Genomic DNA, 16,796 nt, shown 5'->3' on the forward strand with positions numbered 1-16,796 from the left:
GAGGGCTAAACAAACCAGCAGAGAGGAGAATCATCATGTCTGCTCACATTTTGAAAAGGTTCACTTCCTCTCTGTTTAAGAAGAAGCAGAGAAATGCTGCAAATGAATGATTCACTGTAAAATATATAGAGTTCTTGAATGCAGCACGTAGGCTTATCACTGGTGAAAAGTGCTTTATCAGATATGGGACTCAAGTATTTATTTAAGTTAAGTGTAGTTATATTTTAATGCTAATACTTTTGTATTTGAACCAAAGCTCCATTTTGAATGCAGGACTTTAACTTGAGGTTTTAATACTTCTTCTACCTCTGGCGTGTTCAGGACATTTACTGTGCAGACATCTCTATTCTCAGCATGTGGATTTTCAGGAGAAATAACAGTAAGAAGTAAAGACAGAGGATTAAACTTGAATAATTCATATTAAAACAGGCTAAAGTGAGACAAAGCATCAGCAGGAAGTTAAAAAAGCAGCAGCTAAGCTTCATGAAGAAAATAAACTCTAAAAAATCAAACAGTGGCGAAGCGGCGGCATCAGTGAACGTCTCATCAGTTCAAGTCAAAGCAAAGTTTTCTGTCCAATCGTTCGTCACGTCAGCGTCTCCATGGCGATGTGTCTGTTGTGTCACGCAGACAGGAAGTGTGTCACGCAGACAGGAAGTGTGTGTACAGCAGTCGTTGCGGTCCTCAGTGCTCGCCGTCGATCGACAGTACGCCGCTGCGCTGAGCTCCTGATCGCACAACAACAAATACTTTAATATATAATAATAACAACACTTGTGTTCTGTCAATAAGGGAGGAAGCCCTACGATTATCAACATTTATGAACACTTTAGGGCTCTTGTAGGTCAAATCTAAATAATACAAAACATTTTAAAAACCCTGAAAAGAAAGCGCTAAGATTAGAGGAGAGTTCACTTCATTTTATGTTGCCTACAAGAGGCACGTTGCCTATAAACTACATGTCCCACAATGCATCTCATTTTGTGAGATGCACACCAAAGAGACTTGTAATTACTTGCCCAAGACTTCTTCTTTCAGACGTAGTTAATTATGAAGTTATTACCCTTTCCGATAATAATCCAATGCAGAGGAAATATTGTAAAATAATACATTATTTTATATATATTATATATTTATCTATGTATATTTATATAGTCTTAAAGTTACCACCGGCCCTTTGAGTGCAACCATAATTCTAATGTGGCCCGCGATGATATTGAGTTTGACACCCCTGCTCTAAAGCTTAGATTTATTCAATTGCAGCTGCCCTTACACAGACACTACATTTATTTCATGTGATTTGTATGTATGTGTGTTAAACTAGCAAAAAGATAATTAACAATAAGAACAAAAAGGTTATTATATTATAATAATAATAATAATAATAATAATAATAATAATACAAATAAAATAAAAACATACATAATTAGATTAAGTAATTATTTAAATGAACCCAGTTAGAAATGTCACGTTATAGCACCTTAGGGGGAAAAAGGTGAAGATTATAATAATATACAAGCAACAATCTAGATTTGGGAATCGAGCAGGAATCAATATACTGACATTATTATTTGATAACAAGTTTGGAGATTTGGTTGACAACATTTCTGTATCAAGTTTGAAAACTTGTAAATTAAAGTTGAAAACGACAGAATAAACGAAACATATTAAACTAAACTAGGTCTCAGTTACAGTCACACTTAATAGTAGATATTTTGCAGTGTGGACGATGCGTTTGGGTGCAGCAGTCGTGTAGTTTCTTCCGTTTTTTATTGACAGTCAGATGTGATTTACAGTCGTGTGTGTGCTTATGAGACTCACAGGTTATCAGATGCAGAGCGCTGCAGAGCAGAAGCATCAGAGCAGGAATCCCAGAGAGAGTCGGGGGGGCAGAGGATCCTCCGCCCGCCTGCTCCTGCTGAGGAGCCTCTGACTCCACTTCTTTACACTTCTGACTAAAACACAGAAACATCAGGAAATGTTCAAAACAAACTGCAAAACAAAGACAGAACTCAATGGTGGAATTACTAGGTAGGTAGGGTAGGTAAGAATGGAGAAACCAGCTCGAGTGCGCTAGAGTTTGAAAATACGCAACCGAAAAAAATCTTCCCCTTCCTTCAGACTTCCTTACAGAGCCCCTCCTCCAACACACACGAACACACACATGACCAATGAGGGCACGAGATAAGTTTGTGCACAGATGGAAGGCTGACAGGCAGGTAGGCCATCCAGTTATTTTAGCCGGGCCGGCTCAGATGATTGGTCGTGCTTTTTACAGCCCCACGGCTTCCAGAGATGACATTTTTTATATATTTATTGTCAAAGCACTTAATTTATTCATTGCTATCGGGATGTTAAGAGCATTCCATGGAATATAACAACAAGTGTTTCTGAAGTGAATTACCTACCCCACCTTTAAGTGCTGTTCTTGCATTTTGAAATACTTTCTATTATATTAATATTTATCAGAACAGACAACAAATAATCAGCAATTAAAACCAAGCAAACGTTCTATTACTTTCATTGACTGCACTCAAGTGCGGCATAGAAACACTCCGGTACAGGGGAGACAAAAATAAATACAAATTTGAAAATGTTTTGTTTAACTGTAGTGATGTCTGTTAGATTTATTTTTTAGAATCATCTTTGCTTACCACGAACAACAATAATAATACATTTGATTAATATAACAGTTTTTCTAAGTACTTAAAGACACTTTACAATACAAAAAGGTTGTATAAAAGAATGCAAGAATTCCGAAAACATTTGAACAAAACACAAGATACAATGACATGGATTAGAGAGACTTGTGAAGTAGGGGGAAGGAGTAAAGAAACATGTTTTTAAATACAAAAATGTAAAATAATCAGTTAACTCAACGGTAGCAGGTAAGTATTGTACTCACAGCTGTTTGTGCTGGTACTGCTGTTTGGACTGACAGAGCAGGGTCTTACTCTGAGCCGCCATCATCTGGCTCTCTGCTGCCGCCCGCAGGCTGGAGCACGCCTCCATCTGATGACCCGCCTCCGTCACGTTCTGCTGCAGCGCATCGATGTGATCTGCACACACACACACACACACACACACACACATTTAGCTGAACTGTAACCCACCAATATTCTACATACAGTATCGAGCATGTGCCATAGTAATGTGTGATTACAGAAAAAAGGAGCTCACACACGCATGCACACACACACACACACACACACACACACACACACACACACACACACACACACACACACACACACACACACACACACACACACACACACACACACACACACACACACACACACACACACACACACACACACACACACACACACACACACACCCCCCGAATGAAACTATGATCCAACGAACATTACAGAATAAATACCTGTTTTCTGTTATATTAGACTCTCCAACTAAAGTTCTGGCTTCAGCATTTAAAATAATAAAATGAGCTTAACGTTGGCGCCCCCGTGTGGTCAGTTGGGGAAACATGCATCCATGAAAATGTAAATTTTAAAAAATCCTTTTCAGGTTGTTTCCTTACAAGATAATGTAGATGTATATATGGTAGTATTACATATAGATGTTTATTAAAAGGATTTTTAAATCTGTATTTTGAAAACCCCCCAAAAAAGCATAATAATAATAATCAATGTGCCATGAATATAATTAAGCATGGCACACATGAGCAAGGCAGGACAATAATAATACACACACTTTAAAAACAACAAAGACATTAGAAAAGCTAAAGCCTCGATCATTATGAAATCAACACCGAGCAGAAACACTTTTACACTTGAGACTGAAAATCAAATGTTTATGCTCTGGGCAACTTTTGTTTTAATTATCGTTTCTATTTTTAGCGTCTGATGCAGCGATACTGTTGTCCAACATAGCAACAGTAACCAAGGGGGGGATAAGGCCACCTTTTAATGGAAGAAGTACTCAGATCTTTTAATTAAGAAGAAGAAATGGTAAAACTGGAGTCTAAAAATAACCTGAATTCAAGCAAAGACGTTTTATGAGCTAAGTGGACTTGAGGTATCAAAAGTAAATGTTTATTTTATTGTGCAGAATGGCTTTAATTAATAAATGATATTGTGTTATCCTATATTTATCAGTAACTAGGGTTGTAGTTTATCAATGCGGGCCCACTTTTAGATCGAATAAAGTACTTTAAAAGTGGAATACTTAAGTACGTAGTTACATGACATCACTTGATGACGTAGAATCAAGTGTTTTCTGAGCTTCTTAACTTATAAGGAGACGGTGTGTGTGTTATTATTGCGGAATGACGGCAGTGTGTGTTATCTGAGGAATGATTGAAGCTGCCAGCTCTCATGTTTTCTGTTCTCTAGCTCGTTTGTGGGAAGGTTTTGCATCAGTGAGCTCACTTCCAGAAATCAGTTTCATTTCTGCTTGAAATGCTCTTTGTCTGCTCTTAACAAACTGACACTTATCTTAACAAACGAAACAAACGTTTAACAAGAACTGAGTGAGTAAGTTCTGAGGCTAAATAACAATTAGAGGTCTTTGTACCGCAATCAGTATTTCAAGGACTTCAGATGTTTTGCTTAAGTAAGATTTCAATATACATAATAAGAGAGGAGGAAGAGGAGGGAGGAAGGGAGATAAGGAGATGAGAGAAGGAGAGGATATGAGGAAGGAAGGAGAGGAGAGGAGGAGATGGGGGGAGGTAGGAAAGAAGGAAAGAGAGGAGAGGAGATGAGGAGATGGGGGGAGGTAGGAAAGAAGGAGAGGAGAGGAGGAAGGAAGGAGAGGTGAGGAGGAGATGGGGGGAGGTAGGAAAGAAGGAGAGGAGAGGAGGAGATGGAGGGAGGTAGGAAAGAAGGAGAGGATATGAGGAGATGGAGGGAGGTAGGAAAGAAGGAAAGGAGAGGAGGAGGTAGGAAAGAAGGAGAGGAGAGGAGGAGATAGAGGGAGGGAGGGAGGAAAGAAGGAGAGGAGATGAGGAGATGGGGGGAGGTAGGAAAGAAGGAAAGAAGGAGAGGAGATGGGGGGAGGTAGGAAAGAAGGAGAGGAGAGGAGGAGATGGAGGGAGGTAGGAAAGAAGGAAAGAAGGAGATGAGAGGAGGAGATGGGGTAGGTAGGAAAGAAGGAGAGGAGATGAGGAGATGGAGGGAGGTATGAAAGAAGGAAAGAAGGAGAGGAGAGGAGGAGATGGGGGGAGGTAGGAAAGAAGGAGAGGAGAGAAGGAGATGGAGGGAGGTAGGAAAGAAGGAAAGAAGGAGAGGAGAGGAGGAGATGGAGGGAGGTAAGAAAGAAGGAGAGGAGATAATGAGATGGGGGGAGGTAGGAAAGAAGGAAAGAAGGAGAGGAGGGGAGGAGATGGGGGGAGGTAGGAAAGAAGGAGAGGAGAGGAGGAGATGGGGGAAGTAGGGAGATAAGGAGATGAAAGAAGGAGAGGAGATGAGGAAGGAGAGGAGGAGATGGGGGGAGGTAGGAAAGAGGGAAAAGGAGAGGAGAGGAGGAGATAGAGGGAGGTAGGGAGATAAGAAGATGAGAGAAGGAGAGGAGGAAGGAGAGGAGGAGATGGAGGGAGGTAGGGAGATAAGGAGATGAGAGGAGGAATGAGAGGAGATGAAGAAGGAGATGGAGGGAGGTAGGGAGATAAGGAGATGAGAGGAGACGAAGAAGGAGATGGAGGGAGGTAGGGAGATGAGCTACTGCAGTATACTTCCCATTCCTCCACTGTAGTGTTTCCCCATTATTTAAAAAGGTCAGAGCACTTCTTCCGTCACTTAATGAACTGAACGTGATGATTTGGTTCCACGCTGATGAGGTCCTGATGTGACTCTCTGGTCCTGACTCACTTGTTCCAGGCGGGTCGTTCTGAGATGTTTATCAGAAACACAATGCTCTCTCCTATCTGAGCCACACAGGAATCCATCATTTCCCTCCGACTGTTCACAGCAGGAAGTCACCTTTAATAAAGCCTCTCTGCACTTCCCATGGAACGGCTGGGGAGGGTCACTCAAGGAAGGTATTGTTTTAAACTCTGTATTGCTCATGGCACAGAGGTGCAGAGAGAAACTTCCCAACAGCCTCGTTTGAAATTACGGCTTCATTTATTTTATACAAATCTTTTTTTAAAAGGCAGGAAATTACACTTGATACTGAATTTCTGTTTCAAATATGTTAAAAAGTCTCACTATAATTTCATTTTCTAAACTTCTTGTAAGAAAACAGACTTGTACCGTATAATATATGAACTCTCTCAAATTCTAGATGTATTCATTATACTGTATACATCAGGGTTTTGTCTACCTCTCACTCCCTGCATGCGCCCTCAAACCAAAATGCAGATTTTCCACCTAAAATGTTAAAGTGATGCCAGAAAACAATATATCTGTTCATCAAAAACTGTATAATTACTCCAGAAATATGTGTCGAATAGAGCGTTAGGCGGCAGAGACAGTTTAGTTTTTAAGGAGCTCAGAGGCCTGTACGACGAAGCCGGTTCAACATAACCTGGATATGTTGAGTTACCCGGTTTACCTAATCCAAAACAAACGCGCTCTCGCTAAACGGTCCTACGACGCTGGTTATCAACTCGGTAACTCAAGCCAGCTTTGCCCTATCTAGTTAGGTGTGAGTTCACATTAAAGGGGCGGGGTTAGCAACATTTGTCCAATCACAAACATGGAGAAGCGTACTGACAGCGCAGCGTCATACTTCCTATATAATATTAGTCAAATATGAAGACGTTAAACTTTAAACATCCATGACTTAAACACTTTATCCAGGATCAAAGCCACATAGCTGCACCTGCAAGGTGAATACAGCTGGTAACAGAACAAGTGTTTGAATGCGTACATTAACAGGATTATGATATCACTGCCCCGTCTAAAACACCATCTGACTTTCATTACATTTGACTCGAGTGTTTCGTCAACTTAATGTGTTGCTTAAAATAATACTTCTGCATACAGTATGTGACACTGTGAGTGTTGCACGGCCAGATACGGCTCAGCTGACTCAGATAAGGAGATATATGATACATTATGATGTGATAAGAATGATAATGGGACACATCGATGTCTGCACTCACAGTGCCGCAGACTGTGTACGTAATGTTACTTTGAACTGGTTACTTAAGTTGTGGCAGATATTTAAGTAAGCTTTCTTAACGCTAATGTTATAATAGTCAGATTGCTCTGAAGATGGGAGGTGATATTCTATTAATGTTCACGTTCACACAGTCGCTGATTTTTGCCGGCCGTCTTTCCTTCAACGGCAGCTTTTCTGTATTTCCTTTCTCCTGTAATATGACTTGATCGCTTTAAACTCCGCACACTAAGCTCTGATTGGTCAGAGCAGTGCTTTCAGTGAGTTGAGCTCTTAGCCTGCAACCTAAGCTGCTCGGGGGCAGGTTAGCCGCTCAGCATAAGTTACCATGGTGATCTAGCCTGCTAAAAAGAGAACCAGCGTCGTAGGACCGGAAACCCCGAGTTTTCCCTGAAGTTAGCCGGCTAAGCGAAAATCCTGTTTCGTAGTAGGCTACAGGCCTATGATGTTTTGTTGTTGTTTATACCGCGGCGCCATCCTGTATACATGTTCTCGGGAGAATTTATATATCTTACAAACAAGAGTCAGCGCCACAGTATTGCCCTAATACTATATTTAAACCCCTTTATATGTGTATTAATATAATTTAAATTATGTATGTTAAGTGTCTGGGCCCTTGATCTATAACTGTACAAGTATAAGTCTTAATTAAATGTTATGATTCTACCTGTATTTCTTATAACTTGGGAATAAATAAAAGATGCTGATGCTGATGACTCTCAACATGGCCAGACTTTTAGTGATTTTAACCACTTTTAATATTTGATTTCCTCGTTGTGGAAGAGTGGATGGAAATGAGTTGATTTAACAGCCATGTTGGTGCTGGGGACATTAAAGTTCAGACAGTGTTTACTCCTCTTACGACCCAGATTGGGAAAAATGTCTTTCAATATAATCTAAAATAGTCAGATTATTATTATTCTGCATTTTCAGAGTACTGTGGACGCTCAGAAACTCACAAAATTGTGAACACGCACCCGTCTAGTGAAAAACACCATATAAAATAGTTTTTTTATTGATATTAAAAGTCCCATGTCATGGCCATTTCCACTGATCATAATTCCATTGTTGAAAATAGAAATAGAAAATAGAAATAGAAATAAAATAGAAAAATACTGTGCAATTTTCCAAACTCACATTGGTTTCTCATACAGCATCTCTGTAAACTATGTGTATTCAGCAGTATTCACTTTCTCCACTAAACGGCTCGCTACAGTTACCCCCCCCCCCCCCCTCCTTGTGAGCCCAGTGTGCTCTGATTGGTCGGTACGAATCGCACTGAGCTCCGTGGAGATGTTGTTTCCTTGTTTAGCGATACACAGCCAAACACAGCCAAACTCAACCTGAACACACACAAAGTCACAGCCGAAATAAAAGAAATAAGTGTGGCTTGATATTGAGTAAGAAAAAGGTTTATAGGTTGATAAACGCTGTGAGAATGGGTCTGCAGAGAGAATTTCGCCGCGATCCCAACTGTCTGTTATCAGCCGGGAGCAGACATCAGCAGGGCTGCCTGCACTGAGTGTGTGTGTGTGTGTGGATTGGTCAATTTGGACCAATCAGCGGGGGCTTAACGTAACGGCTCCGCGGACGTAACGTAACGGCTCCACGGATTGGCCCATTTAGTTCCGGGTACGTGCGGAAGAATCAAATGGACGATGACGTTTCACCAACGATGCGTTTTGGGGAGGTATTTTCTGTGTTAGAGTTTTACTCCCTACAGGGTGTACTTTGAGGGTTTTGACTCTGCAGACCGTTTACATGCAGAAAAACTTTCATAACACACAAGGGGACGGGGAATAACCGGAAAAGCATGACATGGGACCTTTAATGAAAAACTGCATCAGCCATTTCCGGTTTTTAACAATGCTAGGGATGGAAGTTCCCATTGATGACTGTTTTTATAGTTTGTTTAATTCCTTACAGTGACACGCCTTCCTGACATCGGATGCTCTCTGTGGGTGAATTAGTAAAAAAACGTTACTTTTGTACTTTAGTCTGCATGTTTGAATATAAAATGCTAACTAAATCAACATTTTAGATTGCTTTTCCTTTCCTTAGTTCCCTTCCTACTTTTCATTCATTCCTTTTTTATTGTCCCTGCTGATTTCTGTAAAAGAAAATAACAATTCCCATCCTTGTGGATTCATGTTTTCTTGCAAATACTTAAAGCTGTGGTTTCTGACTGATAATTAAAAGGAAACTCTTTCCAGACATCGTTTCACATTCCAGTTGTTTTTGTAGTTCTTTGTGGGTTTCTTTTCAACCCGACCAATCGCGTGTGTTTATTTACTCTGACTCACTGGTCCTCATGGTAACAGGGGAGGGAAAATGCAGCTAAGAATACCCCGAACGCTCGGAGACTCGATGAGAAGAGTCTCCTTTCATGGCAGTGATGGAGATTTTCCGACAGAATGAGTGTTCCTTTACCTTCCTGCAGAACGATCTGAGCCGTGAGGTTGGTCTCCGTCTGACGCAGCAGCTCCACCTTCTCCTGCAGAGCGCTGATGTTCCAGTTCAGGACCACCTGCAGCACACACACACACACACACACACACAAAAGCATTTAAGTTCCTGTGGAAAACTTTCCTCACTAAAGAGCAGCACACAGTGATAATAAGTAATGGAGAACAGACAATCACTTATCAAACTGTATCACACACACACACACACACACACACACACACACACACACACACACACACACACACACACACACACACACACACACACACACACACACACACACAGGAGCTCGCCAACAGTCACACGTACACTGTGTATCGTGCTGCATTCAGGACATGTTTTTAGAAGCAAATATACGTAATGTGTTTTTGAAATATTACAGTGCTTCATTGATGGATTATAAGGAGCAAACGTGTCAAGGCCTGCCTTTGGCCTTCTTCTGTATAATGTCTCTTTAATAGAAACACACCAACCAGGAAAAGACTCAAAACGTCTACAAAGAAACATGAATAGACTACAAAGAGACACAATGACCACAAAGACACATAAAACGACTAAAGGACTCACAACACAACAACACAAAGAGGCTAAACAACTATAGAGTCCGTTTGTCTTGCTCCTATAGGTAGGAGAGATGTTGAGGCCGATGTGGAAATAGATTAATTATATGTTTAAGCTGCTGTAATTTACTTGACATTGATTACTTGTTACTTCCTTTCTTTATTGTATTCTTTCTCGCCTCCTGTTTTAGCTTCCTTCCTGTGTTTCCTTATTTTTTCCGAAGTAGTACTGCAATTAAGATTAAGGACACTTTGGTGCAAACTGTGTCAGGTCCTTAAAGATTCCTCTCCTGCTGATGTTCAGGTGTATATTAGTATGTAGTGTCTCTACTTTAAAGAGTCCTCTCCTGCTGATGTTCAGGTGTATATCAGTATATAGTGTCTCTACTTTAAAGAGTCCTCTCCTGCTGATGTTCAGGTGTATATCAGTATGTAGTGTCTCTACTTTAAAGAGTCCTTTCCTGCTGATGTTCAGGTGTATATCAGTATGTAGTGTCTCTACTTTAAAGAGTCCTCTCCTGCTGATGTTCAGGTGTATATCAGTATGTAGTGTCTCTACTTTAAAGAGTCCTTTCCTGCTGATGTTCAGATGTATATCAGTATGTAGTGTCTCTACTTTAAAGAGTCCTCTCCTGCTGATGTTCAGGTGTATATCAGTATGTAGTGTCTCTACTTTAAAGAGTCCTCTCCTGCTGATGTTCAGGTGTATATCAGTATGTAATATCTCTACTTTAAAGAGTCCTCTCCTGCTGATGTTCAGGGGCCGTATTCACAAAGCATTTTATCTTACCGCTAGGAGTGCTCCTAACTCGCGCTAAAACATTTTACGTAGGAGTTTTTTCTTAAAAGTTATTCACAAAGCCGCTGAGACCTACTCATACTAAGGATAAATCACTAAGAGTGAACTAAGAGTGACGCGCCGTTGCTATGGATTACGTCGATTCTCGTGCATCAGTTTAGAAGCGGTCAGTACGGTGATTGGTTGTTCAGAGCAGGCGGTCTCGGTGAAACTCATCCACAACATCCCACAAACGAGCCCACTAAAACAAAGAAAAACAAGGAAATAGCCTAGGCTAGAAATGTATTCCTATCAAATAGTTATGGACAGTGCAGTTAGCAGAATACACGCATGATGACAAGTTTGTGCAGACCACGATAATGACGTTGTATATGCACGTTAAAGAGAGAGAGCAAACTATAAAAATACGTAAATTGCATTAAATCAAGGAGGCAATTAAAAGCACCCTGCAAACTATTATCCAATGAGCATATTTCCAGCACTTAAACACTTTCAATAACAGCCCATACCGCCGTTCAAGTCCCCCTATCATGATGAATGAAAACAATCTGCGTGTTGATGGAATGTACTTTCTTTCTATTGACGAACACGTCCTCATCCTTTGATAGCGCAATTATTTGTATGTGCGTCTCGTCAATAGCACCGACCACACCGGGCATACCTGCAATTGCCATGAAGTTGGCTTTGATCCTGTGTAGTTGTTGATTGTCCAAAGGAAACCGGATAAACTGTTGGATGATATGTGGTCTAGAGAGCGCGTTGATGGTTTGGTTTATGGCACGGCTGACTGATGGTTGCGATATTCCTAAATCGTCGGCATTGCAAAGTTGCATTTTCCCTGTTGCTAAATATCGTAGTGTTGCCAAACATTTTATTTCCGGACTAATCGGGTTATTCCTGTAAGTCGGGGATGTCATTGCATCCCGCACTAATTCCACAACAAGTTTGATACCCTCATGATTTAGCCTATATCTCTTGATCAATTCACAGTCTTCCATTGTCTCCAAAACATTTCGTCTCGCAGCCATTTTCAGATTCTTTGTGAATAGGTCTTACTGAGTTAGGAGTCCTCTCCAGGACTTTTAAGCTCTCCTAAACTTAGGTGCTACTTTTAGGCTTAACATACTTTGTGAATTGCTCTTAGTGAAGACAATTAGGAGTCCTAAATTTAAGACTGACACGCCCATTATGTTTAGGAGTTTCTCCTAAATTCGCCAGTTAGGAGCTACTTTTAGCCCTAAAATCCTTTGTGAATACGGCCCCTGGTGTATATCAGTATGTAGTGTCTCTACTTTAAAGAGTCCTGCTGATGTTCAGGTGTATATCAGTATGTAGTGTCTCTACTTTAAAGAGTCCTCTCCTGCTGATGTTCAGGGGCCGTATTCACAAAGCATTTTATCTTACCGCTAGGAGTGCTCCTAACTCGCGCTAAAACATTTTATGTAGGAGTTTTTTCTTAAAAGTTATTCACAAAGCCGCTGAGACCTACTCATACTAAGGATAAATCACTAAGAGTGAACTAAGAGTGAACTAAGAGTGACGCGCCGTTGCTATGGATGACGTCGATTCTCGTGCATGAGTTTAGAAGCGGTCAGTACGGTGATTGGTTGTTCAGAGCAGGCGGTCTCGGTGAAACTCATCTGCAACATCCCACAAACGAGCCCACTAAGACAAGGAAATAGCCTAGGCTAGAAATGTATTCCTATCAAATAGTTATGGACAGTGCAGTTAGCAGAATACACGCATGATGACAAGTTTGTGCAGACCACGATAATGACGTTGTATATGCACGTTAAAGAGAGAGAGCAAACAATACAAATACGTAAATTGCATTAAATCGAGGAGGCAATTAAAAGGACCCTGCAAACTATTATCCAATGAGCATATTTCCAGCACTTAAACACTTTCAATAACAGCCCATACCGCCGTTCAAGTCCCCCTATCATGATGAATGAAAACAATCTGCGTGTTGATGGAATGTACTTTCTTTCTATTGACGAACACGTCCTCATCTTTTGATGGCGCAATTATTTTTATGTGCGTCTCGTCAATAGCACCGACCACACCGGGCATACCTGCAATTGCCATGAAGTTGGCTTTGATCCTGTGTAGTTGTTGATTGTCCAAAGGAAACCGGATAAACTGTTGGATGATATGTGGTCTAGAGAGCGCGTTGATGGTTTGGTTTATGGCACGGCTGACTGATGGTTGCAATATTCCTAAATCGTCGGCATTGCAAAGTTGCATTTTCCCTGTTGCTAAATATCGTAGTGTTGCCAAACATTTTATTTCCGGACTAATCGGGTTATTCCTGTTAGTCGGGGATGTTATTGCATCCCGCACTAATTCCACAACAAGTTTGATACCCTCACGATTTAGCCTATATCTCTTGATCAATTCACAGTCTTCCATTGTCTCCAAAACATTTCGTCTCTCAGCCATTTTCAGATTCTTTGTGAATAGGTCTTACTGAGTTAGGAGTCCTCTCGAGGACTTTTAAGCTCTCCTAAACTTAGGTGCTACTTTTAGGCTCAAAATACTTTGTGAATTGCTCTTAGTGAATAAAATTAGGAGTCCTAAATTTAAGACTGACACGCCCATTATGTTTAGGAGTTTCTCCTAAATTCGCAAGTTAGGAGCTACTTTTAGCCCTAAGATCCTTTGTGAATACGGCCCCAGGTGTATATCAGTATGTAGTGTCTCTACTTTAAAGAGTCCTCTCCTGCTGATGTTCAGGTGTATATCAGTGTGTAGTGTCTCTACTTTAAAGAGTTCTCTCCTGCTGATGTTCAGGTGTATATCAGTATGTAGTGTCTCTACTTTAAAGAGTCCTGTCCTGCTGATGTTCAGGTGTATATCAGTATGTAGTGTCTCTACTTTAAAGAGTCCTCTCCTGCTGATGTTCAGGTGTATATCAGTATGTAGTGTCTCTACTTTAAAGAGTCCTGTCCTGCTGATGTTCAGGTGTATATCAGTATGTAGTGTCTCTACTTTAAAGAGTCCTCTCCTGCTGATATTCAGGTGTATATCAGTATGTAGTGTCTCTACTTTAAAGAGTCCTCTCCTGCTGATGTTCAGGTGTATATCAGTATGTAGTGTCTCTACATGTCTTCATGCTTTAATGTTCAAAAAGCTCTTTATTTTTCTCATACTGCCTGTGCTGCAGCACCTCTTTTCACCCTCTGTCTGAAACCAGAGCCCAGCCTGCTCTGATTGGTTAGCTGGCCAGCTCTGTTGTGATTGGTCAACTGCTTAGAGATGTCCCGCCCCTTAGCCCCTCACGTACAATGTGTTGGAGTGCTAGCCAATAGCAGCGCGACTGTAACATAGTGATGTAGCTATATAACACAATACAGGAAAGGGACCCTTAAAGCAATCTAGGACTCTTTTAAATAAAAATAAAAACATATTTTAATACAAGAAAGCACCAGATTCATCCTCTTCTTTGACTTCAGGCCACAGCTGCTGTCTGCCTCAGAGCTCAGGTGGAGATTGAAAACAGGACGCCTTTCAGAAACATTCCTTTCTCTGAACGCAGACGTTATTGTTAGATCGGCTCTTTAAACACTGTCCTGCACTTAAAGCAACAGTCCAAACAAATGTGCTCACACTGAGAGACTTCTAATGCCATAATAACATTAACTGCGTAAGCACACTAACTAATGTTGTAATAATACTAATGTACCGAGCAACAGGGAGTGTTTAGAGGAGAAGGGGAAAGCTAGTCATCTTGATGTTATATCAAACATTCATTAGAATCGCACACCTCCTGCTCAGAGGCTCAGGTGTGAAATGTCATCGTCTTCAAACATTTGCTGCGTTTGGTACGTCAGCAGAGCCGAGATGAAATAAGGACTCGTTAAACCCATGGATGGAATACTTTAAGTGCTACGAAAAGACACGTGAAAAAATCAGTAAGAGACTAAAAAGACAACAAAGAGACATACAAGAAGATTCAGAACAACTATAGAGAAGCTAATCAACTACAATGACTATACAAAGTTGCAAAAATGATATTAAGATCTGCTGAATAGCTGCAGAGTCACAAAACAGCTACAAAAATACTACAAAGATTTGCAAGATGACCACAAAGCGAAACATCAATGACTACAGAGAGACAGAATCACCAACAAATGCACTTCTTTATCATTTTATAATCAAATCAAAGACTCATTTACGTCTAAAGGCCCGGACACACCAAGCTGACACCAAAGAACTGACACAGACGGACCCCCGATTGATGTGTCGCCTCATGTCTCCTGCGTCTTGGCCATGTGATGCACTGGAACACACCGCAAAGACTTCAGCCGACGGCCAAGTAGCACGTACGAACTGCGCATGCGTGAGTGGCAATACCTCTCCTCACCAGCAGGTGGTGGTAGTGTGTATTCATCATTCAAAAGAGGCAACAACCGGAAGACAGACTGCGTGATACACCGAGAGAAGAAGAACAGACTGCGTGAAATAAACAAACAACAAATAGCGTGTACGTTCCATTTTCACGCCCATCGACGGCCAAAATCGGCTTGGAGTGACCGGGCCTTAAAACTCAGAAACAGAGACACAAATATTCTCAATAAGCCCCTGAAACATTTATCATGACGACCATAACCTCATGAAGGAGCCTTTTAACCTCCTCAAGCACTCCTCGGGACGCCTAAACCATAATAATCAGGGCTAGTACGTTTAAAGACATATTGAAAACCATGAAGAACCATTTTGAAGTTACTCAAAGACAGAGGCCGTTTCTCAATCTCGAGGAAACTGGCTTCCAAGCCAATATTTCAAGGATACTACGTCATCGAGTGCCGCCGAAGGACTGTTCCAATCTCCAGCATACTTGGAATTCCACCGAGGCCACGTCCTTGGTTTGGGGGTAATTTCAAGGCTGCACATGGGTAGACTTCGCGTCCTTAAAATCCCCACAATGCTTTGCGCACGGACCAATTTCCCCAAATCTGTGGCGGAAAATGTAAGGCGGGGCCTCTCATATAACGCACACCTGCACACTTGCTAGTCTGTTCCACTCTTCGTTTTCCGAAAGCCAGGAATTATTCTTGCCTCGATTCTGAAGGAAGTGACTCGGAAGACGTGTGCTACCAAGCAAGCATCCTCGCGATTGAGAAACAGCCAAAGAGGCAAGATTATATTTCTTTGTTTTGATCAGGTGTCATTTTCGTTTTTTAAATGGATTTAGTTTCATTTTTGTTATTTGCATTTACTTAGCTTTGCACCGTGATCTCTGTACGGTCTGAACACAGCTTTGTTTCAGTCTCAAGTGTTTGGGGATTTCCTCCCAACAAACACCTGGAGCTGCTCGACAGGAAGTGATTCACAGGAAGCAGCGCACAGTCTTGTTTTCATAACGCTCAATAGGAGAGAAGAAACAGTTGCAATTGTTAAGGCCTGACCTGCAGATTCCTCTCTTAAAGCTACTGTTGATAACTTTATTTAAAGTTCACCTATCATGCTATTTTTAGGCAATAGCATAAGTCTCAGATATATAAAAAACATGTCTATGAAGTGTTTTTCTCAAAATACCAAACAGATCACCCATTCTAGCCATGCCTCATATCCCTCTATTTCACTTCCTGTTTCAAAAGTGCTGATTTGGGGAATAAAGCTTTAAAAAAATAAAAAATGTATACAAAGTAAAAAAGGAGGGGGCTGAGCTCATGCGGGACCCGGCAGCTACTGTCTAAACTAAATACTGCCGTGATGAAACGCCATATCATGGATTATCAAGGATTATCTCTGAAACAGTATGGAGCTCAAAGGCTTTCTCTCTTGCCGGTTATACCACAAGGTGAGTTCCTTTTTATTTCCTGCCTCTTCACACACATGCTCTCCAGTACAGGTTAGCTCTGAGTGTTAGCGATGCT

General features: G+C 41.1%; 1 protein-coding gene across 1 annotated transcript; it reads right to left on the reverse strand.

Annotated features, from left to right (window-relative positions):
- Positions 1-207: 207 nt before the first annotated feature.
- LOC307027078 (uncharacterized protein) lies at positions 208-9,670 on the reverse strand. The gene is made up of 4 exons (XM_079695280.1): positions 9,520-9,670; positions 2,906-3,059; positions 1,822-1,955; positions 208-728 (listed from the first exon to the last, which is right to left on the reverse strand). Coding segments are annotated over exons 1-4 (426 nt in total). The 5' UTR covers positions 9,656-9,670; the 3' UTR covers positions 208-726.
- Between the last annotated feature and the right edge of the window lie 7,126 nt (positions 9,671-16,796).

The sequence above is a fragment of the Notothenia rossii genome, assembly GCF_949606895.1.
Source record: "Notothenia rossii genome assembly, contig: scaffold_340, whole genome shotgun sequence".
Taxonomy (NCBI): domain Eukaryota; kingdom Metazoa; phylum Chordata; class Actinopteri; order Perciformes; family Nototheniidae; genus Notothenia; species Notothenia rossii.